Below are 27,812 nucleotides of genomic sequence, written 5' to 3'. Positions count from 1 at the left end.
GAGAAGTTCAGTTGTGGTAGAGAACATAAGAAAGCAGAAGGGGACAGTATCGTGATTAATGTTGGTCACGCACCACCCGTCAGGCTTGGTTGGCCATGAGAAACTATCGCAAAACATACAGAAAATTGTGCATTCACAAAACGATAAAATATTTTCTCATGGAAGGGATTTTATGCTGTCCTTTAGAGTTTGCACTTGTTTCTCTAAATATGATATCAGAATGACTGTTTGTCTTCTGTTTGTGCAATAAATTCTGAGGACATATAGGGCCCATATACTAGTAGGCCTATATCTAATGCCAGTAATGTCAAGATTATATCAGAATAGCTTGTTGGTCGTGTGGAGCTGAAAGGTCCTTCAAAAGAAACTTATAGGAAAAAGTGAAGAGGTATAAGGATAAAGATAAATTACCAAGCGATTCATTTAATCAGAAGAAAATTAATAGCAGCGCTTAACACGCCACCTCTGCCGCCCTAGCAGACCAATCAATGGGGCTGGCGCACGTGGCGTCCTCTATCGAGACCTAAACAAAGTTTGTTAATCGCCACCGGGAAATTTATTCGCATAGGACGACTGCATGAGGGTGCTGCTGGTAAAAACGTAGGGCAGGGCTTGGAAGAGGGGAAGGGAACGAACAGGAAAATGGTGCAGCAAGCGTATTACTGGCTGCTTATATTACTAGGAGTTTCAGGATATACCTGCGGGCAGTTATTTGAACATAAACGTAAGTAATTTGATGTTAAAAGTTATCTCTCGCACAGGAGGATGTGCTTATTATACTTAATGCACATGGTTATCGCTTGGAGTCAAATTTTTCTTTTGACTTTTCTCCTTTTAATCTTTAGTGCTTTAAAAGTGATTTGTGGGATAATTGCTGAAAAAAGTGTGGCTATGGGTTTTTTTTTTTATTTATTGTTTGGAACAAATTAAGAGTTTTAAACAACTCCTAAATTTTAAATAGATTTGTAAATTTTAAGATTATAAGTAGAAAAAAAATCATATTTGTGCCCAATAAATAATGCAGCGATTAAGTCTAGTATAACTGTAAATGTAAGGGGCTTGGTCTTCTTCATTCATTTTAATGGATCTTCTGTATCAAATGCATCAGTTTCACAGGGGTCTAAGTCATCATAGACGAGTGAAATAGACAACACAGCATGAGTTTGCTTTGACAGCAGTTCACTCCATCTATTAGCTCTACGATGTGATGAGTTACTTGTGTGGCAAGTTTAGTGCAGTTTTTAATCAGATCTAACAGCCTCTCCTTTGTCATGAAGCTCATTAAAAGGCTCCGGTTATAATGTGTTTCTACACCTATATAAGGAAAAATTGATGGGGTTCCGAGGTGTTAGTATTTGCCTATTGTGAATGCATTATGGCATTCTTGCATTATCTGCAGTGTGGGGGTATCACAATACTATTAATACCACCAAGGCATAGCTTGCATAGCCTAACAAGCTGACAGGAATTCTTGTAAGATCAAATTCACTTCTTCTAAGATCAGATTCATTTCTGAGATCAGAATCAGTTCCGTTTAGCTTTGGTGAAGTAATGTCACACCTGCTGTTCATTGACAAAGGAGGATGGTGTATTGTATCATTTGTAATGTGATCATTATGGAACCATCAGATTCTCAGCTCTTTGTATACAGGGCATGCTATTTTCATACCCTATCAGATCCCTTGGGTTAATGTTACTGTTTAAGTTCAAGAGGAATATGAATAGCATGTCTGAGGCCTTGTATAAAGTATTTCAAGGGAGTTTTTGTGATTAGTTATTGGTAATTAAGTTTTGTATAAAAAAAGTCAAGTGTGAGACATTTTGTACATTTTATGCAGAAATTTTTGTAGATTTCTAATTGCATGGACTCCCTGTATAAAATCATAAGAGAATTTTCCTTGCTAGATATAATATGCAGGATATGATCTCTTTGATTGTGCTATTTTAAATCTATGCAACCAGTTTCCCCATATCAGATTTGAATGTTGGGTCTGTTATTAGATAGTAAGGGAGTTGCCGGATGCTCGTGATAGTTATTAATACATAACCATAGTAAACCTCCTAAAGGCAAGATTAATGGCTACATACAGCCAACATAATTGGCAGGTCCCATTCAACCTCTCTCACCTTCTTGGGCCAACAAAGCCACAGTAGAAAATTAACAGTTTCAGTTTGACTAGCCAGGCGTAAAGAAAAATAAACACCAGTGATAGGCAGGTAGGCAGTGGGAAAAGCATCTCCAAATACGCCCGAGTTCGTAGGGGGGATCAAAGAGTTTTCTTTAACAGGGGAGCTTAAGTAATTACAGTATATGAATGGTGGGTTATCCATAGAGTTGAATTAGATTAGCTAAGCAAAGCATACATAAGGAAAGGTTATCAAATGGTTAAGGGCTTTTACTATGGAATGATTACAGCATATTGATTTGCCCGGGAATGATACCATGGCTTTGATTCCAGAGCAATACAGGTCTATGATCACATTTATTTCCATTTAAGTGTGTCACAAGTGTACACCCAAACCTGTTATGTCATTGCTATGAACAGGGTGTTGGACATCAGAAAGTCCTGCAAGGCACATGTTTGCAATATTGCCTGTCATGGTTAAAGATGGTTTAAATGTATTCTATGTTGTTTCTTTTGCTTAGGATGTGGAGAGTGCTAGACTACTATAGTAGTGTGTAGAAAGATGTGCACACAGATAAAAAGCATTAAATCACAAAACATTTAAGTTGAGATGAAAATTATTAGTGCTTATATTTTTCATAAAATACTGCATCTCAACTTACTTCTAGGTATGATATGAAAATGTGAATATGCTTGAAACAAATTATTGGGCCATTAACTATGACTTAGAATGATAAAAGGAAAACCCCATGATTAACATTTCTCAGGATGGGAGCACAAAACAGGCCTGATGACATAGGGCAGTTCCTGTATAAATCTGTGTTATAGGAAGTAATTACCTGGCTACTTATGGTCAGTAAAATGAGTAATTACATATGTAAAACAAGTCATATCATTAATTCACACGCCGCTAAGATGGCCTGTGAAATTAATTCACCACAGTTTTACATTTTATCTACATAAAATGACAAGTTGAAGGTAGATTCTGATGTCCTTCTCAGTGGTGATATTCAGGTATGTGACAGTGCTCTCCGTCTGCACTGACACTCACCCCTGATAGGGCAACATTAACCCTTGGGAAACCAGTCATTAACCCTCACAAAACAAGATCTCAGCATTTTAGAATTTTAGTTAAAAGGTTTTATGACATATTATAGGTGTTCTGGGATGGGATGAAAATCATTTCAAGGGGTGAATAAGAACTGGATCATTTGTGCTTATTTGTGAGAGATTAACATTTAAAAATGCTAACCTACTTTACTTCAAATGTAAAATAGTGACTCAAACTGAATTTTTTGCTAGTGCTACATATACTTTCATAAGAATTTCTGCTGAACTGTTTTAACTTGAAGAGCTGTCATGAAAAATGATCAGTAGTTTTGCAGAAAAATCATGAAAACAATTGTATTTGGTTATGCTAAATACATGCATTTATTTCTGTAACTTATTCTTGGTATTTAATTAAAATTTTGAATTATGTAAAATTGATTTTGTCCTATGTCAGTAAGATCTAATGCTTATTTATCATCATTGCAAAGCAAACTGCTTATGAAATTATATTTTATCTTAGAGGAAACATTGTTGATAATTGGAAAGTAGTCAATATTTTTGAGTCAAACTACTTTTGTACAATGTACCAGTAGCTAGACATTTTAAAATAAGATGCACATTGAATTTGAATGCTGATTTGCAGTGTTGTAGACCTTGGTATAAATCTTATCAAATGCAACATTCCTGAATAACATTAAGAAGAAAAACCAAAGAATAAAACTATATTAAATTGAAATTGGATTGCTCTATTATAGAAAAAGATAATGCAGTCGGTGAAGTAGTATAATCTAGAGTGAAGGACGTACTTATCAGGCGGCAATACAGAACACGGTATATTGATGTATGAGTCGGGGTACTTCAAAGGGCAATATAAAAGAAAAGGGGACGGCAAATATTGAAAGAGCTAGCTTACAACTCTCCTGTCTTTATGTTTGGACTTCACAGCATGAGGGCTTCATTTGAGGTTTTTGTATCATTGATAAAAAGATATCATTCCATAGCCCCGCTATAGAGTTCAATGATTTCTGTGCTGTTGTATTGTAGGGGTGCTCAGTGAGCAGAAAACCATCTCATCTAGTTGTAGATATTGTTGGAAGTTTACAAAAGTTTTTTTTCTATCGTGCAAGCTAAAATCTAGAACTCAACAACTGAAAATGTTAATGTAATTCCGTGTATGTTCAGGGGTGCATTAGCCATTGATCACTGTGTGTTTGGGAAGGAAGTGTAAAAAGCCATTAGTGCATTTTTTAAGACCTGGTGTTCTGAATGAAAAGCAATGCATAAAGACAGTCATTGAAAAAAACACAGTGCACCACAAATTTAAATGCAAAACCCACACAGTTGTGCGTCAACATATGAAAACAGACAGAATAGAAACTGTTACATTTGTGGCAGCTCCCATCTTATTACTGTTGAAAGGAAGTTTTATCCACTCCCAATGTCTTCCTGTGCCTTCTAGCACAGAGTGGTTGTTACATGATATTTGACAGTACAATATAGACTAGTATCAAATACCCCGTCCCATTCTTTCCCTTACATTGTTGGATAAAAGCATTGAATTTTAATGATGTACCTTTCAAGGTGCAGTCACCCTAGAAGGGCACCTTTGCCACAAGTCACCCTAGGATCTAATCCTTCCATGAAAGCTGGCTGCAATGAAAGGGTTTAGGGAGCTTATGGGTATTCTACAAGATGGGAGGGGTGGGATAAGGGGGTGGGGTTAGGAGGTGGTTGCTTGAATGATCAAGTTCTCAATGGAGCAAGTGGTCATTAGTTCGTGAAACTCAAATATTTTTGTTCCATCTTTTTATAATAGCTATTATTATTATTATTTTTTTTTTAAATGAAGAAGGCACATGACTCATAGAGCAGAATAGGACAGTTAGCATTTGCTTTAGAAAGACAGGGCATTTTCCATTGGTTTTATTGGAACATGACTTACCACTGACTTGATTGGGATTGGGGGGGGGGAGTTTTGTAGGACATTACTGTTTTCTGTAGATTAACAGGGATCCCATTTTCTATAATATCGGACAGCCTTGTTACTAGTTGAAGTGTTAGAAGGTATATGTGGTATACGTGTTTGCACAGTAGCACATGAGCATCGACACATCTCTCACATTTCCTTTCTTCAATCATGGCAGCCCTGTACTTGTTTCAGCAGGAAAGGATGGCTACTATTTATTATATATATAAACATGACTTGGGTGTGCTATCAGCGCTGGTAAAGCGAATTGACTCTTTAGACTCGTCATGTTTGAGTTTGACAGTGTGATTACATTGTTTTAATTGACTAAATGGAAAAGAAACTGGGATTGGTTCTGGAAAACACCTTTGTGTAATATTACACCTCTTACTCAGTTTTTTATGTCACTCAAGTGTCATACATAAACAGAGTAGCACATGCTATATGTTACAGGAAACTTCATGATAAACAAGTTAAAAAGTTTTTTAACCTCAAGCATACATATGTTTAAAAAAAAGATGAAAAAATACCACAGCTGGTGGCCTTTCAGTTGTCCAGGGCATAAAAACTAATGAATACCATGAAGATTTTACTGGATTTTGGTGGGAATGACCAGGTCAGAATGGTAAAATCAATGAAAAGTAAAGTTATTGAATAGGATTTGCTTTCTTCACTTTTGCAACTATTGAAAGGACATTTACATTCTTTTCACTCTTTAATTTGCATGTTTAATAATAAAGCTCATGTGATATTTCAAATAATAATTAATTTTTTTTTTGCTTTTTATAATAGATTTATGTTTTAGTAAGGATGTGTGTTGGAGGGGGGGGGAGAGGAGGAGTTAACTTTGATAAAAAGCATCTTGGTGGCTGTTAATTTCAATATAAAGGCTTCATCACCTTCACTAATGAAGAATGAAATGAACCAGATAACTCTTCAGATGGATTAGTCTCACATGTGATTTGAATTTGCAAATTGTGAAACATGAGAACAGACTTTATTTTAAAAAAAATTATCACAGAATAATTAAAACTGGTATTTTTTGGGGTATTAAGTTTGACAATATTGCAGATTGCTTGTAAAGATATTTTGAAGTGTTAGAATTACACAAGGACACCCTGTGAAGATGGTGCCCCTGCAGCCCCTGTTCTAACATCAAAAGTATAGGTGAATGGGAGCGAAAAAAATAGATTCCATCTACTTATTTTTGGAGCATGACCCCTTTTCCACTCCCCCCCCCCCCCCCCCCCCCCCCCCCCCCCCCCCCCCCCCCCCCCCCCCCCCCCCCCCCCAGGTACAGTGTTCATCAGTTTTGCCAGAGGTACTCCCGTTCTCAAATTCCACCTCTACCTATGTTGTATAGTACCCATAATGATATTACACTCCACATGCCTATCCCCTACCTGACTTCCAGATCTAGTGGGTGCAAGTCAGAACAGTCAACACCATAAGACAAGAAGTCAACATGAACTGATAGGATTGAAAAAGGCGTGCTAACAAGATTATATAATTTGATACAACAGTACAGGGTTTTAATAAGGTTGTGTATACTGTCCTGGCTTTGTCCTTTGGAAAATACCAGTAGTGGCCACTTGAGCAGTATTTACACATTTTGCGAACCTGGAACAACCCTAAAACCTTTTTGTTAAAGTGTTGCAAGATATGTATTACTTAATTCACAACAGGGGAGGGGTGGTTGCTTCTGCAGAATTTAAACAATAAATTTTGACTGAGTTCAGCAAAGGGCACTGCATGCACTAAACAAGTTGACTGCATAACCCATGTGTGGTACCTTACTAGTTTATCTATTCCTAATTACATACTACCTTGGTATGCTTTGAGTCCAGTGTATGTGATTTGTACACATAGTCAAGTGCATAACCATGGTTTGATGAACTAGTCATAATGATATACCACCTTCAAGTACAGAGGGTTTCTAACCATTGTGATCAATGGAGTTATGGTCTCAATGAAAGTCTGGCACCTGGGTGGGGTTAAGCTGATGAAAGAGCCCTAGCACAATGGATGGGGTATAATTCTCATTATTACCAGGTTTTATTACTATAGGTATTCAGTATAAGTCTAATTTTGTCATTAGGTGGCCATATTATAAATGACTTAATGTTCCACCTTTAGTTGATCCCAAATTTCCCAGACTGTATTTCAGACTGGGTCCGTGCAGTTCGTAATTGATTGTCTAGTATTGTTTTACATTTTTTTGATAAAGTATCAGCTGTTTTAGTAATTGGATTCATTAGTGCTAGCAAATGAACCTGCAGCAATGACTTGTTAAATCATGTGATGGGCAGAAACATCCCCTTCTCTCATTTATGAATTATTTCAACACATGGGTTAGCAACATACAGCTGTTATGTTACCCTGGGCAACATAGATGTACCTTCTACCTGTTTTACCTTGTCATCTTGTCCAATTTCATCAACCAGTGACAAGCAGACTTCTTTAGATCTGTTATGTCACTATGGGTGTTTTCTCCAATATATATTATAATTGAGGTTAAATAAATTAGGTACAGTAAAGAATGATTAAAGAATTACAATGTGCAGTGAAGTCCATTTATTGTCATAGCTAGTTAAATGAAACCAATGGCAATCCTAGGCATTTGATACCTGAAGAGATGGGCATATTTCAGAATGACCATTATCTCCCCAATCCAGCCACAAACTTTGTCGACAGCAATCAAAGCTAGACATTAAAAATTCAACATTTGGCAGTTAGCCAAGGAGACTAACCTTCCCTCCCACCCTTGTACCAGCAACCCCCCTCTCCTTTTAAGCCAATGACACCCTATCCTTTAGGTGATAGCATTAGAGTGTGTAATTGGTTTGTCCTGTCAATTGAAGGTGACACCATTCTATCTTCCTTTAATTTTTAACCATAAGGTGTAATGCAATAAAATAGGAGTCAAACCATCAACAAAGGCGTTCCTCTTTAACCTGGCCATAGATTGACTTATTATGACTCTAGATACAATACCTGCACTCCACGTTGACTACTCTGGTAACATTATCGAAGTTTTACTTGTTTTATTGTTTGCCTTCCCCTTTTTATTGCAGCTTAAATAAAGGTATCAAATTAACTCTGGGGTCACAGGTGTTAGAGGTAAGAGAACTGCAGGTCAGGCCCTACACGAAACAACATCAAAGAAACACTTCACAATATTCCAGAAGTGCTGTGTGAATGGTTTGTTTGTTTTGTTTTCTCGCCTCTTTGCAGCTTATTGCCAGCAGTGGGATATAGTCTTTGAAGTTTGAAGTTTGAATGAGATTTCCACCCTAACCAAAATGAAGGGCTGTGTGGTATTGTTAAGCACCTCTATCCTACTAAGAATACCACACACATAAATCCTCTTGCAAGGAGATGGTTTAGAGAGAATGTACTTCGACATCACGTAGAGAATGTCATTATACATGTAAATCATGTCTTCCTTTGCCTTTCTCCCTTTTTTGAAGCCACTCTTGTATGGCATTCAACTTTTTACTTTATTGGGTATGCTTAAATTTTACATAGAGTAAAACCTTATTATTACGGAATGTATTTTTATTTGTTGGACATGTTTGCAATGTTGATCAACTTTCAAAATTTAATTTATTTTTCTGTGCTAATGAGTATGTATCGTGCTTTAACTTCTTACACATTTTACACAGGAGCGCAAATCACTGTACCCAGTCTAAATGACATCAGATTAAGCTGGATAAATGCTCTGCCCGACTTCAAGACTATTCACTAAATGTATATAGTCTTGTATGGTGGATAAGCCCAGAACAGTGGTCTCATCCTTTTGATGAACAATACCTTTATCTCAATATGTACCTATTTAATATACTTGTATGTATTTCCTCATTGTTATAGAACAGGTGCAAGGAAAATTGCTCTTCCTCAATTCGCACCCCCTCTTATCAAGTTGATAAAGGGGAGTGATAGTGGTGGAGGAAAGCTCTATCTTCATTCAGTGCAACAACCATTAGTAGTTTTGGGGCGTGAGGCATAATGAAATAAAATCATTAAATAACAAATACTAAGGTGTGGTGCAGTAGATTAAAAGATTTCTTGAAAAAATGAAGGGAATGATTTAGAGGAGAGTTGGAAGGGGAGGGGTATAGTGCTGATAAAGGGAAGGGAAGTATGAATAAGTGAAAATCGAAAAATTACCTACAGACAGAAAAAGGAAAACTGGTAAAAATTTCATGTGGAAATATTTAAAGGAAGGTATTTAGGACTTCTTTGCACATTGTATAAATAAAAAAAAGGTGTGCACAAAAGAAGGAAGTCAAGAAAGATTTAGGCTGTATTCCCAGAGCTTTTAGATCGATCTATCCCCGTGGGGAGTCTCACTAGATTACTGTCAGATAATCCAGCTTAAATGTCCGTCCCGCCTACTACAAGCTGTAAGGGGGTAATTAACTTTCGTGTCCACTCGGCTGACAGCTATTTAGCATGAACCCCCAGGGAGTTAGGTCGATCTAAAGTAGATCGATCTAATCTCTGGAAATGGGGTCTTAAAAATAAAAGGGAGGTAAAAGGAATGGTGACATGTAAAAAAAAACCATGAGAGGGAGGGTCTTGTTTGCTCAAGTTAAAATTGATATGTATATGCCATTAAGGTGTCTACTTAAGGCTAATTTATTTTGAGAGATGATATGAAAGAGGAATGAAGGTAACTTATTCACATTCCAAAGCTTGCCCTCTTTGTGCACCAATTCCAGTCTTGGTTCTGACAGGTACTTGCTGCTCAAGTCTTTATAACTGTCATAGGAGGGTCCCAATACATACCACTTCATTTCGTCCTTCATTCAACTGAAACAGTAACCAGCTCCAGAAGCAGTCACTCTGTTTTTAGAATCTGTATTTAAATAGTGCTGCCCTGGTAGTTTGGATACTGTGGGCTTTTTTTCCTTTTTTTTATGTTCACCTCTCTCCTTCTTTCTCTCTCTCTCATTCAAATCTACTGTATGCTATTTGCATTTTTTTGCGATCTGCGCAGACTTGGTACATGGATAATTCCTAACAATAACAACTAAGAATTAAACTGTATAGTGCAATATAATGTGTAACTCACCTCCTAATAAAGCTTATTATTATTATTATGCTTGAAGCGCAATGAGAATATCAACTGTATGTTGTGTTGCATTTCATAAAGAATGCTTTCACTTTCACAACAGTAGTTCCCACTGACAATTTGTTGACTATACTTTATTTGCTATCTTTGCACTCTATCACCCCATTTCCATAGATTAGATCGACCTACTTTAGATCGACCTAACTCCCTGGGGGTTCACGCTAAATAGCTGTCAGCCGGGCGGACACGAAAGTTAATTACTCCCTTACAGCTTGTAGTAGGCGGGACGGACATTTAAGTCGGATTATCTGAAAGTAATCTAGTAAGACTCCCCGCGGGGATAGATCAATCTAAAATCTATGGGAATAGAGCCTATCTGTACCTATACATGCATTTGGGAGTGAATCATAGAAGACCTAGAGCAAAGTGAACCTTTGTCATAGCGAACCTATTTTGCCTTAGACTGGGTTCCCATACTTAGATCGATCCATCTGGATTGACCTAACTCCCTGGGGGTTCACGCTAAATTGCTATCAGCTCAAGAGGCTTAAATGTCTGTCATGCCTACCGAATCAGCTGGGGTAAAGATAATTACCCCCTAACAGCTTCACTAGGCGTGACAGACATTTAAGCTGGTTACGTCAATAGCAATTTAGTGAGACTCCCCAGGGAGATAGATCGGTCCAAATATCTGTGGGAATGACCCCTTAATGTTGCAAAAGAAGTAAAAACAAATTGACTTAAACTGCATTTATGTGAAACCAGATTATATGTCTACATTTCTTCTTTTGGTTAGAAAAGCAAGGGCTTGTTAAACATGTAACACTACCTTGCATACCAAAAACTGTTTATTTGGGTGTTTTGTGCTGTGCACTGGGGTGGTTCATGTCAAAACACACAGAAAAACAGTAATCTGACAACCATGAAATATCCAGGCCTAATGGTATTGTTCTTTCTTTTCAGCATTAAAATGTGAAGCTGATGCTTCTGCACAGAGGAATGGTCATTTGAATACAATTGCACAATTTACATTTTTTCTTTGCAGTTAGTCATTTCAAAGCAGTTTTATTGCATACATTTTGGGAGTTTTTCCAAATGTATTCAGATATATTGTTTCCAAATTATATACCCTTACATCATTTTTTTGCCACGAAAATATGTGTACCTGTATTTTACAATACATATTTCAAACTAATTCTCGTTCTTTTTATGTAAGGACATTTTTTTCCTGTGGTTTAATATTTTTTCTTTTATATCTTTCAGATGAAGGAAAGTTCCCTGTGATTTTCAACTTGGCTACGGAAGCAGATATTACCAGTAATGCCACATGTGGAGAAACGGGCCCAGAGACCTACTGCAAGCTGGTGGAACATGTCAAGCAGCTTATGATGAAGAATTACCAATGTGGGATATGCGATGCTAATGGTGATTTGCCATACCAGCGTCATCCTATTCAGAATGCCATTGATGGGTCAAATCGGTGGTGGCAGAGTCCAAGTTTAGCCAATGGATGGCAGTATGATTGGGTGACCATTACACTGGACCTTGGCCAGGTGAATGACAATACTGTTTCTCATTATTTCCCTAAACCTCATTTTTCCCTATACCTTATTTTTTCTTATATATGCACAAAAACTCGGGCATTATACAAATGCAGTAATGATACAAATTATTTCCTGTAAATGATATGTACACTATTTTCAATGATTGTTCATTTTTTAGTTACAATTTGCACTGGAAATGATTTGACATTGTCCAGAATATGTTAACCATTGTGCTGCTGCCAGCTACATGTCAACTGACCATGAATTAAGGGTGGCTAGTATAGAATGACCGCTGACCATTGTCTTCTCCCCTTTCCCATCATTAGTGATAAACGTGACCAGACAACCATAAAACATAAACTTTTAAGTACCCAAGGCTGGACTCCGGTTACCTGGTCTTATCAGCACACCTACAGAGAAAGACCCTATCAATACTGAATATTTGGAATAGTTTCTCTTGATTGATTTTTAATGAAGGAAAAACAAATTTTGTGATTTTAGAGGTATACATGCTCCCATGGCAAGATGCAGACATTCAATTTTTTCTGTTATAAGCATTTGTTTTAGGAATGTCCTCAAACAGTGATGGCAGTTTGATTTCTGACAATTGAATGAGGGAGGTTTTGAAAATGTAAATTAGTGGGTGAATGCAGATATGTTTGTGTATATAAATACATTTCCATATCATGAGTATGTGTTCTTCTGTTTGTGCATGGTTTGTGTTTTGCTTGTGTTTGTATGCCTTGTGTGTAAAGCAGATATGATATTTTATTGTGTCTGTGTTTATTATCTGTGCACAGTAAATCATGAATGAGCTCCCACCTGCTTAAAATGATAACCTTGTGAAATGATTAACTCTTCCTAGGGTCAGGGTTTTGTAAGAAGGTGGCCTTGTTTGGGTCAGCAGGAAAATGTACCCACAGGGCTTAACTTTCTCCTCTTTTTGTGGCAGTGCTTCAATCTGTATATAACTACAGCCTTTGTAATATAATCTGGAGTCAGTTTGATTTTAGATCTTGTGGCTTGGGTCACTGATTGTTGTTAGTGACAGCAGTGTGGGTCAGTTGACAGCAAAGAGAAAGGTGGGTGGTCGGTCTCCCTGATCCTGATTGAGCATCATAAAATTGACCATGAAATTCCTGCAGGTGCAGCTTGGTTTTGGTCATATTTGGTGAGGCCCTTTCTGTTCCAGTTTTTTACATTCAACTTTGTTGTAACCTTAGCTTAGTTAGCACTTTAGCTAGGATGTCTCATTGGGACCATTCAGAATGGATGATCCGAGTACTTACTGATCCCCTCACTAAATATTGCTGACCATAGTTCATAAGCAATGCCGCTGATTCCTGACAGTCTCCCCTACTCCACCGCTCTTTTAAAAGGATTAAATCTCTGCAGTGTCCCTGCAGTGATGGCGCATGTGGAGGCAGGGAGACCATCGGGAATCGGCGGCATCGCTTTTGAATTGTGGTGGGCCATATTTAGTTGGCTGATCAGTAAGTACTCGGATCATCCATTCTGAATGGGGCCATTGGCAATAGTCCACTGTTTTGCCACTTGCTGTAGACCATGCAGCAGGTGCACTTCTTTATTCAGGTTTACTTTTCCGAAGGTTCAGTATTCTTCTGAAATGCATGTCGAAAGAAGCGCAGAAGCTATGTACAATTATATACCAATTACGCAACGTATGCAATTTGTGAAGCATAGCTATTGTTTCAATATACCTTTTCAGAATAGCAAACCTTTGGAATAACAGACCTTCACCATAGCAAACCCCAGATTTCACAGGTCCTAAAAGAACATTTTTTGCCTTTTTTGTACTAGCAGACCTTAGTATTAGCTGCTAACCTTCATAACATAGAGCTGACCCCCATACAGCTTGTCCACATGAATACAATAAATAATTTGATGGCAGAATGACCCCCCAAAAATCCATCAGTTTCGCCCCCTATTTCCTAATCAGTAGGCCAAGCTGATCATTACTGTGGTGACAGACACTTCTACTGCAACTACATGTACATAAACTACATTAATACATACAACTACATAAATGTATACAACTACATGTACACTCTTACTACTGTCTAAGTGTATGCCACTGGTATGTCTGGTTGGTTACAAGATAAATAGATTGCTGCACACATCACACTTTAAGTCTGACTTTGATAGTAGCCTTTTGAACTCATGTGTTGACTGAAAGATAAGTTAATGATAGTACATGTACTGTTCAGACTGTTAATATGTAATAGATGAACTCTTAAGGCAAGCAAGGGTAGGGTTTGGAGACCTTAATTTTTTTTTTTAGTTTTTGTTTTGGTGTACATATTATCTCCAGCATCATGGCAATGACTTCAGGTATATATTGAGGAAATAAGGGAGTTTGGAGACCCTGTCCACATTGCAACGATGTTGAAACAGAAGTGCATTTCCTACTTAAATGTAATGAGCATGTGAATGAAAGAGAAAAAATGATAAAAATGATACCGCCGCAAATGTCATCTGATTTAGAAAAACTTGCCTGGCTTCTCAATCCTCAAAGTGAACACTCCCTAAAAACCGTGTGTCACTTCATCCAACAAACATTTAAAAAAAGACTAGCCTGTCAATAATAATGAGCAAGTCTACCGCAATACAGAACAATGTAATTGTTATTATGTAATATAGGTATTTTTATCTTATTATTATTATTATTATTATTATTATTGTTATTATTTACTTATTTATTTTTATTGTGATAATAGGTCTAGATTGTACTTAATGTATATATATATATACAAGTAGTTTAGAGGGCCTGCAAAATGTACTGAAACATTTTAGTGCTCAATAAAATTATTATAATAATAATTATTTATCTTTGTGAACTACTAAAAAGATGTGAGAAAGAGAAGATGCTTACTTGCAATAGTGTACTTTCTGTTAAGTTGTGTACATGTCATACATGTATGAGCAATCAAGTTTGATAGATATTAGCAAAGTGGTAGTGGGGGGGGGGGGGGGGGGGAGGGACCATGGGGTAGGGGGTGTTGGAAAGTACAAAGTAATTTTGGAGGTCCTTTAATAGGAATTAGTCTTGTTCCAACAGGAGTGGGTCTTGTTTTTGGTTTAAATTCACACCTGTAGTTCAGGAATTTTTGAGATACATGGTGCAATTTATAGAGTGGTATTTTACATTTATGTTTAACACTAAAATGCATCTTAACACTTAATTGCCATAAAAATACCATCAGCGAGTACTCAGGTAGCACAGAAGGGGTGGTATATACTGTATAATAGTAAGTGTCTGGCATAAAACTAAGATATATGGAACAAATGCCAGAAAATGGGAGAAAACATCAGAAAACTGATTGTTATCAATGTTAACAGGGAAGTATGTTTTTTCCTCACTTTTTTTTCTCAATATGAACATATTTTGTGCAAGAGGTATGTGTGAAATAGCAAAACAAAAAAGTGAACAGCTGTTAGTTAACTGGTGTACATAATTGCTCAGGGTGTTGCATGTCCTGAACCATAGAGAGAACCAGTCCCCACCCCTTCATTATAGCCATCCAACTACCTTGCACTCAGTATCCCTACACAGCACACCAAAATGCAGGTTCAAAACATTTAATTTCTTCTCACTAGTTAGCTGACATTTTGTCCAGGAGTTGACCAAATGTCACACAGGAATCCAATCTCTCTGAGGATGGTCATTTAAATGAGATTTGTTGGAGAGACTATAGGATTAAGTCTGAAGATTAGGGGTTTCTTCAGCTTCAATGAAAGTTACACCATGAAATCACAGTGTACTGACAGCAGCAGGGAGGAAAGACTAGAATGGAGGAGGGTCAGTGGTATGAAAGGGCCTTTCTAGCCCAGTGCACTAAACGGTGGATTAATTTTCAACCGCAGGCCTGCTGTTATTCAAACATGAGAGGTATTGTGGCAGTGTTCTCATTGAGACAGTTGAACTGGAGAGGAATATATTTGTGAAAGGAGGGGGAGAGAAAAACACAAATAAGTTCAAACAGAAGGGAATTTTTAAAGTAGCATTGGCCAGTGAATCAGGGATTTATTTTTGTTACTTTTTAGTTTTAAGCCCTGCAGACAGGCGGTACATAAAAGGTGAATTTTTTTGCCTTTTTCAGCACTAAGTGGATTTGACTTTATTTAGGAAAAACAAACATCACATTAATTTCCTTGCCCTTGGGGAGCAGAGGCTAAATAAAGGGTTCCCTGTGACATCTTATGTAAACTATTATCATTTGCACAGCTAAATGTTGCTTAAGAAAATTAATTAAGGTATTTTCATATGTTCGTATTGCATCAGGTTTGATAAACAGTGCATTTTCTTGGACAAACAGAAGCACTTGTGCAGAAAATATCTGACATTTTCATGAAGTTAAGTGAGATCATGACTGTCAGTCTTGTATTGGTAAGAGGTACTTGCATCTCTGTATGAATGCAAAAGGTTTGCAGCCAGTAATATGCACAAATGCACATATAAGCTTCAATTAGATCATGCAAATGAAGTAAATTTTCTATGTAACTTAATTGAAATGAGAACCAGCAAGTACGTATACCAGACATGAAAAAGATTTATTTAATGAAAAAATATAAAGCACACCATATTGGGAGATTTTTTTGGATGAATATACATTTGTTTTAAGGAGTGTTGACACCATGGTTAATAATCTGAAACTGTTACACACTTGTTTCAGTTTATGTAAAAAGCAAGGGGGGGGGGTGACTTCTTTATCTCTGATAGGAATTAGTTGAAAAGACAAAAAATATAAATGATTGAAGCTTCTTATTTTCATTTTAACGGTAATGCATGCCAGGATCACAATATGTTAAGATCAACTAAGCAAATGTAAACACACCTATGTTTTTGTGACCAGACTAGTGTGGGACATGTACTTAGTCCATCTTAATTAGAGGAATGTGTACTTGATAGTGGGGTTGTTTCTCTCATGTGGAACACCATTGACAAAAACAAATTACTTGCTTAATGGAAGAAAATGTGTCAGAAAGTACTTGTTTTTTAACCTTCTTGTTTATAAATTTTTACATTAGAGTTATGATGTAACTGACTCCTCGGCCACATTACAGTAAGACCTGCTCTCAGATGTCCTAACAATCTTTTCATTGGGGCAAGGGCAGATATTTTCAGAACAAAGTGGACAAAAACTCCATATTTTGTTAATATCGGGTGAAAAAATTTATTAATGAGCCCTTTTCTCATTCCACTGAGCATGTGTTGTCCAGATTATTTTCATTTGGGCTAGTTAAAATCTGCTGGTCAATGGGAAAATGTACCCTCCAGCTGCCATTTGGGGTGTCAACATGACTTAGAATGACACAGGCACACGCTCACTGCTTGCTTACATGTTACTGGGGTGTAAGCTCTGTTGGTATTTGAAATTGTTCAAATTATTCAGATTTCAGCCCTCTAGATATGACAACCAGCACCAAAGCATAGATCCTGAATATATATATATTGTTACACCACTACCTCAAATTATGAACCTTCATTTTTGGGGCTCTGCATTTTATCTCACATTACATCCAGGCAATGGTGAAGTTGTTTTTACACATTTTGCATGTAGATCCAGACGCTGATATCTGCTTATTCAGGGGATAATAAAGTCATAGAAGAATTTGACAAATTTGGCTCTGAGGGCACATCAAATAGGGTCTCCTGTTACATGATGGGAAGTGGAGATATGGGGCACTCTTACTGAAGGCTTGTTCATAAAATTAATTTGGCAGACAAACAACATTAGCAATGGGTCCCTTTATTTGTCATGTTCATGATGCTGTCACAGCCAGGCATGAGGCTGTCAATTATCTCGCTGTGAGCTTTATCCAACGAGACCTCGCTACTGCCCCCTGGAGGCATGTATCTCTTATGTCAAGTGTGCTGCGGTAATTTTCTTTCCTCTAGATGTTATGCGGCTCTACCTTTAATCTTAGGTGACCTTTTTTCTGCTTGACTTGCTACATGGTGTTCCCATAACAAACATGACAGAAAGGAGCGGAAATCATAAAAAGAGATGGGATTTCTTTCTCCTATTGTTATCTGCCCGTTCCTGGTCAGGGTAAATAATACCCCAGGGGGCTTAGGGGGACTGACCCCCATTCATGCAAAACATGATATGTGACAAAAGAGACATAATATCAGTGAATTTTCAGAAGAGTGTGCAAAAAAAAGATGGAGCTGAAGTAGAATGATGTGTTTACCTTGACAGGTGTAATATCAGATAAGTACTTTGTGGTTACTGTACTGGTTATATAGACCCAGGAACCTTGTTGGCCTTTGAGTATATTATTCTGAGTCAAAGGTCCTGCAGAAACTATTCCCTAATGTTCACTAGTACAACATTCTCTGAATGCATTGTCATGTATGCTTTAAAATAGAAATATCTTGAGAATGTTAATGATACATGTGTGCATGTTTTTTTATTTTTTGTGTGTCTGTGTGAAAAAAAGCAATTCTATCAAAGTATTTTTTGGTAGTGAATGAAAAGTCTTGTTAAACCTACATCTTTAACTTAAATATGTAGACATTAAACTGTATTTTTAGTGTTAACAGCAAAATGTGTCTGTGAACCACACAGAAATGGATAAAAATATTCATATAAGATTTGATAAAATTTTTTAAAATTCCATTACCTCAAAAAGTAATGGGGTATAAATCTAAAGTTGGTTGTGTATGTAGCAACAAATATAATTGACAGCCTTCCAGCTGTTTTTGTACTCCTCATAGGTGGTAGAGGGTGACCTGTCACTTTCAATTATCACCCTTGTCTAACTGTCTGCAGCAACCCTGGTAGACCAGATGCTCTGGGAGGGTCATAGCACATGGGCTGCATTCAAAGTTTCATTAAATGACAGCTGTGGTATTGGCCTTACTTCTTTCTTTTATTATAATTTTATTATTATATTGGAGGGGGCATTATGAAAGGTTCCTCTAGCATAAAACCATTTGCTTAAAATACAGTGTAAAATTGTTTTGTTAATCAAATTATTTACATGGCCTTTTAATTTCTTTTAAATATCAACCAAATCTCTAGCATAATTTTATGAAACATGTGGCTAGTTTACCTCTTGACTTTCCTGGTGTAAAGGTAACAGTATAAAATCTCATTGACGTCCCATTTAGGGCCAACAGCACTTAGATAGTACAATGTCATCTGTTTGTCTGTTGATCTCCTGGTTGAGTCCCACTGCCCATCCCTGCTATATTCTCTTATCTCTCCTGAGATAACTGACCAGTGGATAATAACATCAATTGACCAGTGATGCAACTAAGTCAATTGATTATTCACTGGTAATCTATGGAAATATTGTGACTACTTCTGGCTGGTATATTATTCAATTGGCAAAAATAATGAAATTTAATCAGTGAAGTGATGATTCAAAGACAATTGATCAATCATCAAGAACATAAAATATGTTATCTTTTTGACAACCCCCTTCTGGTAGTCAAAACTTACAAATGTTATTGAATCAGCACTAATAACACACATTAATTGCTTGATTGGCCTGCTGCACTTTAAATAAACTCACTGTTCAGTTGCCAGTGTTTGAGGAATGAGATGGTGGCATTTGTTTTGCATAGGTTTTTGGTTACAAAAATAGTTTGCTTGAACAGTTAGACTTTTATGGGTGAAGTACATCTTGGGAAAATCTTAAACAATGTGTATTCTTGGTGGTTCTATAGCAAACTGATCCATTCAAATTTACTTAGAATGTAATGATGTGTACAGAATTTTTGTTTTCAAATCTGTCATGTTATACAAGGTGTCTTTAAGAGGGAGGTTTTACCTCACAAGCCATACCTGTGAAGCAGTATTTTAGCTATTGGTAGAGTATTTCTATTAATGGTCCAAATAGGGGAAAGATAAAATGTATTGAAGTGCACTCAGAAATGCCACTTTAGGTGTCACAATGTACTGATGATAGTTCACAGGGAACCTTTGTTGTTTCATGTGGGAAAGTTATGCCATAATTGCAATTAAAAACTCATTTTCCATCAAGTGAGATTGGGGATGCTGTGAAATCTCACTCAGCTTCTGAAAGTTTTCTTTTTTTCCTATTGTCGAGTGGTGACAGATGTTGTCAAAACAAGTTCTGCCAGAAGTAATTTAGATTGGATAGCCCAGTTCAGGTGGACCAACAGCATTGAAAAGTTAAAAATAACATATGTTGAACATTTTACACTGGTCAGAATGGCAATGCACTTTTTTCTTTAAAAAGGAAACATCCAGAAATCCCTCACTTTTAGGCCCCAATCCCATAGTGACCATCAGTCTGTGGAACGATGGATCCATGTGGAGGACTTGCCGGCTGCAGTCAGCTTAACTGAATGACAAGCCTCCTCATGGCTATAAGTAGAATACAGAAGTGCTGGTGGCTATATGAATATGTTGGAAACAAGAGGAGGTGTACCATTCGGTTTAGCTGATTGAACTTCATGAGAATCCCCACAGAGTTGGATTGATCCACGTAGACTGATATTGTCAATGGGTATGGGGTCTTAGGGTGCCTTCCCAGAGATTTAGATCGATCTAAAGATTAAGATTTAGATCGACCTAACTCCCTGGGGGTTCACGCTAAATTGCAGTCAGCCGAGCGGGCACCATAGTTAATTACCCCCTTACAGCTTTAAGTAGGCGGGACAGACGCTTAAGCTGGTCAAGCTGACAGTAATCTAGTGAGACTCCCCACCGGGATAGATCGATCTAAAAATCTATGGAAATGGGGTGTTAATCTGTGTTCTTCCAATCTCCCAAGAATCAAGAATTTAATGTTTTAAAACTTACAGAAAAAATGAATATTGAATTCATGGTATGTGAATCTGTCCTCCCATCACATTTGCCATTTCCTTGTTAGTATGTTTTCATGGGTTCACAACATGGTTCAAAATGTCAGAAGAAAAGTATAACAGACATTCCTTTTTTTGTATCTTACTTTAATTGTCCCCTCAGGTACCGATATTTGGACAAATTAATAGTAGAACATAGCACTTTACAGCTAGTGGAAGTACTGATTGCAAGAACCCAAGTATATAAAAGGGCATCAGGGGACAGGTCCTTTTTTTCTTGTAAGTTAAAATTTTTGTCACAGAGACAAATGGGCCTGTTTGATGTAAGTCACGTCAGGTCCTGGTTGGTGTTTCAAGACTTAAGTTTTAGTTTTTGCATTTTCAAGCTGGGAGATTTGCCAATGAATGACATCACTTCCATTGTTTCTAGGGCTTTCAAAGTCTTGTAAGGTGTAAATACTAAGGGCTTTTCTTAGAGAGAAAAGTTCAGGCAATTGAAATGATTACCACATGTATAAATCAGAAAGAACAGAGCAGAAAAAATTCGCTCATAAGTGAATTTGTGTAAACTTAAAGATAATATCTTAAAAACAAATTGCTTTTTTTAATATACCCAAATACCAAAATTGAAAAAAACAAGTATTATCAAGCTTGCTTTTCTGAAAGTTTAAAGGACCAGAGTTATTCATTGAAATTAGTTATTCAGACTTTGAAAATAATAAGTTAATTTTTTAAAGAAGAACACAGCTCCTTGGCTGGAAATCTAGTACAAATGTCTTTTTGGAACATGTTTTGTATGAAAAGGAACTTGAATTTTCCTAAGTTTCCTAAGTTCCATGACTGGCTTTTCCTATCTAACTCTTACAGCACAGCTGTAGAAAGAAAGCAAGTCCACATATACAGATCACCTTGTATGTAAAACTCTACTTTTTGGCTATGTATTGGAACATGTCAATCCACTTGACACCCAAGAAGATAATGCATCTAAATATGTGGCAAAGGTCATTTTTGCAACTTAAAATATGAATGGAATAAGATTACTGGCTTTTATAGACTTTTGAGAAGATTAGAATATTTAGTTTCAATTCTGTTATTTCTTAAAAGGAAATTCATGGACTGAAAAATTGAGCTATCACTGTACAATTTTTCAAATTGAACATCTCTCCTTATCAGTTTATCTTTCTAAAAATAAATGTGTATGCCATATTCCCTCTGAAGTTGTCTTGGGTCCCTTTCATTTACAACACTTTGTCACAGGATAAAATAAATGTGAATAAGTACAATAAAACAAGTGCTGATAGCATCAAACAATCACAGAATTGTTCCCTGTCAGTCTCCATTTAAAGGAGCATGGACCATATCACGGAAGCGCAAAAGTTGACTTAATTGACCCAAAAGTCAACTGTCATTAGATCCACTTTATTCATGTTTTGGTATTCCTGTCCTTTTATCTTGGCGTCTTTTTCGGCTACATGAAAGGGCCTTAGTGATAAAATATAAATTCTTAACATTGTGATGTTGCTGGTGTTGAAAAGCTTTTCATCATATAGCATGTGTTTTGGACAAAGGTAAGTTGTATTAGCACACCTGAGTGAAGAGGGTCTCCATCCTGGCCTTGTCAATTTCAGCATTTGAAATATGATAGAATGTACAAAAAGACATTATAAATTTACCTGTATCCCCCTCTCACACTGATGCTTTGTTGCATTTATAACATTGCTGTATGGTGTGTGTTTGTCCGTGTGTCATCATATCTGTGTACACATTTGTATATTTTTTGTGTGTGTGTGTGTTTGGGGGGAGGGTAATTTGGTTATATCAGCATCAAAGAGTAACATTTCTGTTCACAAAAACATATTGGCAGTAGTGCATGAAAATTCATTTTTTAACTGAACATAAAGCATTAAAAAAAACTTGAATGGGTAGTAGCTTGATACCAACTTGTTGCACTGTTATACATGTACATCATAATTTCTCCCCACTTTTTTTATAGCTGTTATATTTCAGTAATCTTAATACATTGTCTTGGACATATGTTATAAATAAACATTCCAGGATGCAGATGTGAAATTTTAACTATCCCACTACTCCAAGGCATCTAGTCTTTATGGTCGCCATTTATATACAGTTACTAGTAATACTTAATGTATTTTTCAAAGCATTGATTTGTAAAGTTAACAGTCTATGTCCATACCTCAATTGTGTTATCTGATATCTGTCTTTTTTAGGCTTTTCAAATTGCTTATGTGATAGTAAAAGCTGCCAACTCCCCCCGCCCAGCAAACTGGATCCTAGAGAGATCAGTGGATGGAATCACATTTACACCTTGGCAATACTTTGCTCTCAGTGATGGAGAGTGCTGGAATGCCTTTGGGGTCCCCCCTACAGTGGGAAGACCACGCTACAGGAGGGATGATGAAGTTATCTGTACTTCATTCTATTCCAGGCTGGATCCTATTGAGAATGGAGAGGTATTGTCTTCTTTGCAATGAAGTTTATTATTTATTTTTTAAAGACTCTTAAAGACTTTTTAAGAATTCTGACATATAAAGATGTCATTTGAAATCAGTTTGGTATAGATTATGCCCTTTTGTTTGCTGCTCTTTTAGATTTCCTTTAATTGTGGTATGATTTTTGATAATCATAGGAGCTTGAGACACTCATTTTTTTTAACTAAATGGGATAGAATAACTGGGATGTTTGCTTTTATTATTGAAGAACTTAAAATACCAATCTTGAAAATTAAGAACGTTTCAAATGTATGACTTTAGGATAAATATTTTCATTTTGTATATTACTAAAAATTTTTAAAGCTGCATTTCTGTCTGTGGTTGCAAGTAACTATCTTTAAAGTTGTTGACAGTATACACTTAAACCATAGTTTATGGGAAGGGTGGCTTCTGTCTGTTGGTTGGCAGGACATCTTTAAGAGAGAAGTGGACATTTTGTGAAGTTTATTAGCCCCAGATGTTGACAGGGATAGGGCAGGATAAAATCTGATGAAAGAGCTAGGATGATATAGATCATAGCAGAGATGCACACAAAAGTGAATGTCCCTTTCCTAATAGTTTGGGCGTAGAGTAATTTCCTGAACTTTGATGCTCCTGGCTAACAAAAATAAAACCTGTTATTTATTGTTAAGCTACACAGGCAGATTTCAATGGAAGAGTGCAAAGGTATCTGTGGCATCTGTCTGGATTTTATGTTGTTGTAAAACACTGTCAATTTTTTAAAACTTTACTATATAAATGATAACAGTCAAAACAGACAATTTTTGTTAGTTTTTAACAAGAATATTAAATGTTATTTTCAGATCCACACCTCATTGGTAAACGGACGCCCAGGAGCTGTGAATGGACCAAGTGACTTATTATTGGTAATTATACCATTTGTAAAAATCTAGTACTTAAAATCTAAATTTGAAACATTCCAACAAGGGTGCTTAAATCACTAAGCATTGCAAGATGGTGGCATACTACAGTTTTTACTCTCAAATTTCATATTCCATATAGATTTTGAGTTATTCTAAAAAAGATTTCTCATTTTTGCATGAACCCCTTTTACTTTCCAGAACTTTTCAATAAACTTTCAAGGCATGTATTTATTACCTTTTTTTTTCCAAAAAAGTATTTTGGGTATCATAAATTATCTTCTTTTATTTTTCAAATTTTGTGAGCTATTAGTATTACCTATGTCCACCTGGCAAACATTATAGGTGTCAAGAGAGGTGATGACCCACATGTTAACTGTGACCTGTTAACTTCAACAACAAAGTTTTAATGGGAACAACAAGGCAGAAGTATTGGCTATCATAGATGGTTTGAATCCATCTGGTCAACTAACATGGTCATTTTCACTCGTGCCAATCAGAGGGCATCATGTTGTCAAGAAACATGTTTATTATGTTACTGTGCCTAAGTACTTAATCAGCAATTTCCTTTGATATAGTGTATGTGCAGGTTAATTAAGTTTTTTTTGTTTATTATTAATATAAATCAAATTATTTGGACATTTATGAAAATGGCAGTGTAGGCAATTTTACTGACAATTTTGTTCTGGTAATGTTGAAATTTGATGAGAATTTGGGCACATCAGATGCAAATATGAGTGATCAAAATTCCAGACATCAGACACAAGACACATAAAGACTTAAAGTATTTACAATTTAGGTGAGGGACTATTACTTAAGTGATTGGGTGGTACTTTCTTGCTAATTCAAACCTGACATGTCAGTTTGTGTTAAGTATCGCCTCATTGAGCGCATGCAAAGTTTAGCCTTTATATTCAATTCTTTTGATTAAAAGTTAAAAGCTATGAAAAATGTTAAAGATTCAGGATTGAAGAATAATTCCAAATATTCCAAATTGGGTGAATATATCTTTATACTTGCAAAAGAAAATGTCTTTGTGTGAAATTGATGATATATATTCCAAGCCTTTTTTTATGTACAGACACAGATGTGTCTGTACATATTGCCATCACCTGCGTCTGTCGTCGCCGATGGCGATGGTGATGCCGATGCCGATGCCGTGCACTTTCCTTGTAAACACGATAAGTGGAGGGCAGTTTTACTTTTTGGCTGTATATTTACAGAGCTGATGAATATTCATAAAACGCAGGTCAAGTTCGAAAATCAGCATGATCGGGCCATTATTGTAGAAGTTATGCTGTTTTTTCACTTTTCAGCATATATGCAACACTGTAAACACATTCCAAGGAAAACTGATAGGCCTGTTGTCATGAAACTCACAGGAGTAATCTATCTTACTAAAACGCAGGTCAAGTTAGAAAATCGGCATGATCAGGCCACTATTTTAGTAGTTATGCTTTTTTTTTCACTTTTCAGCATATATGCAACACTGTAAACACAATATAAGAAAAAGAGATAGGCCAATTGTCATTAAACTCACAGGAGTGGTCAATCCTATTAAAACGCAGGTTGAGTTAAAAGATCAGCATAATTGGGCCATTATTTTAGAAGTTATGCTGTTTTTTCACATTTTCTCAGATTCAATTCTTAGGCATGTTAACAGTTTCATTATTTAATTAATAAGATATAAAAAGTGTTTGTTTGACATTTCCTGCATCTTTACAACATTGTTAGTTGATTTTGTAAAAAAAATGGTTAATTTGTTATCGTGTATTGTGTAATAAAGTTTCAAAAATGGAAATAAACTCATATCATTGCAGTTTGTCATATTCAATCATTCACTATGTTCAGAATCTCAGAATGGAAGAAATTGGACATTTAACACTGCTCTATTGATATTTTCCCCATCTCATCAATTTCTTTAGTTGATCATATAAAAATGGCAGTAAACTGTTAATTTTGTTTTATGTTAAAAATTGTTAAAAATGGAAAAAAAACATTTCAGAACAGTGCTGTCTTGTTTACATTTTGGCATTTTCAAGTTGTGACTTTGAAGTTCCATGGGCCTGAAGACCTTTGCTAGTCACATTTTCTGAATATCCATGATACTAATATTTTATTATTAAAAATTGATGGTCATTATGCTGTTCAACATTATGTAATATTGCATCAAAATTAAAAAAAAACTATTTTGGGCACTGCTCCCATGATGACCATTTAAGAAAAACCATGTCACTTACTGTTCTCAAACTTACAGGAAAGAAACATGGGACTAAAATATAGCTCAGTAGGCAATGCAATCTGCCAGTTAAACAGTTTTTTTATGAAATTTTAATTTTTCACATATTGGCATTTTCAAGGTGTGACTTTGAAGTTCCACAGGCTTGAAGACCCATGCTTGTCACATTTTCTGAAAATCCATGATACGTATATTTTATTATGAAAAATTGATTGTCATTATGCTGGTAACCATTATGTAATATTGCATCAGAATAGAAGAAAACACAATTTTGGGTGCTGCTGCCATGATGACCATTATGGGAAAACCATGTTTCTTATGATTGCCAAACTTTCAAAAAAGAAATACAGGACTAAAATGCAGCCTGAGTTGGAAAAGCAGTCTAATTGACTTCTTTTTCTGGAAGTTTTACATTTTCAAAGGGTGAACTTGAACTCCCATGGGCCTGAAGCCTTATGTTTGTTACACATTTTACTTACATTGGTATTACCTGTTGAGCATAATAAGAATTTGATGTTGAATTTGCAGTTTAACATAATGTACTTTTGCATCAGAATTGACAGTAGCCTATTTTGTTATTTCCTGCTTTTTGTCTGTACATTTGACAGCTTTGCTGCCTTGTTTTGATAATTTGCCATAACTTGTTCTATGAATAGACTGATCTTTATCTTTACTCATGTCTATCATGAAATGTGGTTGATGGGTTATCTTTTACATGCAAGATAGGAAACCGAACATTTTCATCTCAAGTTAATTCTGGACTCTAATTTTTGTACTATGTCCATCATGCTGAGTAAAAAAAGAAAGTTTTGTTTGTATTAGATTGGTTTAAAGGTTTATCAAGGCACAAAAATTTAAACCACTTAACCTTTGTCTCACTTCCTTTTGGTAAACTGGTCTTTTGCTCCCTGATAATGTTTTACTAAAGTAATAAACAAAATTCAAGGATAACTTGGATTTTGTAAAGATCACCCAGGAAAGAATTCAGAATGAACTTGCTCAGTAAAAAAAAAAAAGTAGAGAAATAAACAGAACACAGGAATACAATAATAGTATAAGAAAAGCCTCAAAGCTTCAAGCATTAGAAAAGAAGTAATCTTTATAAAAACAATTTAGAAAAAATAAACAATCTTGTGGGATAAGCCTATTTTGTAAAGAAAGTTGCCAATTTCACAAGCTCCAAGAATGATTCATTCTGTGAAACAGCTAATTAAGAGAAGAGCACGGAATGGAGAAAAGAGTTTAGTATAAATTCCTGTCAGTTAGAAAAGTTTTTTCAAACTGTTTAGAAATCTTGCAATCTCACAGGAACTTCTTCCTGTTGCTTTCACAATTTAACCCTTCTTACTGTTTATTTGTAGGAATTCACCACTGCCCGTTTCTTGCGCCTAAGACTGCAGAAGATTAGAACATTGAATGCTGACCTGATGACTATTAGAACAAGCAACCCAGACAAAATAGATAAAGCTGTCACTAGGAGGGTAAGTGTATGGAGCAGTTATAATGGGATATAACCAATCATTAATTTTTTCAAGGCAATTGAACTTTTTGAGGCACTAGCTGGGATGGACTGATTGCTATGTCTCGTTCTCCCCTGTTGTCCTTTCTTTGCACTTAACTGCCAAATAATAGTACAT

The 27,812-nt window shown here is 36.2% G+C and overlaps 1 protein-coding gene across 3 annotated transcripts in view; it reads left to right on the top strand.

The window, feature by feature from the left end:
- Positions 1-533: 533 nt before the first annotated feature.
- The window catches only part of LOC106163871 (laminin subunit alpha-2), a 74,432-nt gene continuing 47,153 nt past the window's right edge, over positions 534-27,812 (top strand). For all 3 annotated transcript variants that reach the window (XM_013541578.3, XM_013541579.3, XM_013541577.3), the window contains exons 1-5: positions 534-724; positions 11,483-11,772; positions 22,795-23,037; positions 23,880-23,942; positions 27,537-27,656. In XM_013541578.3, coding sequence (XP_013397032.2) covers positions 643-724; positions 11,483-11,772; positions 22,795-23,037; positions 23,880-23,942; positions 27,537-27,656 — 798 coding nt within the window. In that variant the 5' untranslated portion in view covers positions 534-642. The remainder of the gene's footprint in view (positions 725-11,482; positions 11,773-22,794; positions 23,038-23,879; positions 23,943-27,536; positions 27,657-27,812) is intronic.

This window comes from Lingula anatina, chromosome 1, assembly GCF_051362555.1.
Source record: "Lingula anatina isolate TDL-2025a chromosome 1, LinAna3.0, whole genome shotgun sequence".
In the NCBI taxonomy this organism is placed as follows: domain Eukaryota; kingdom Metazoa; phylum Brachiopoda; class Lingulata; order Lingulida; family Lingulidae; genus Lingula; species Lingula anatina.
The sequence above is the reverse complement of the archived record's forward strand: the minus strand, read 5'-3'. Positions and strand labels throughout refer to the sequence as shown.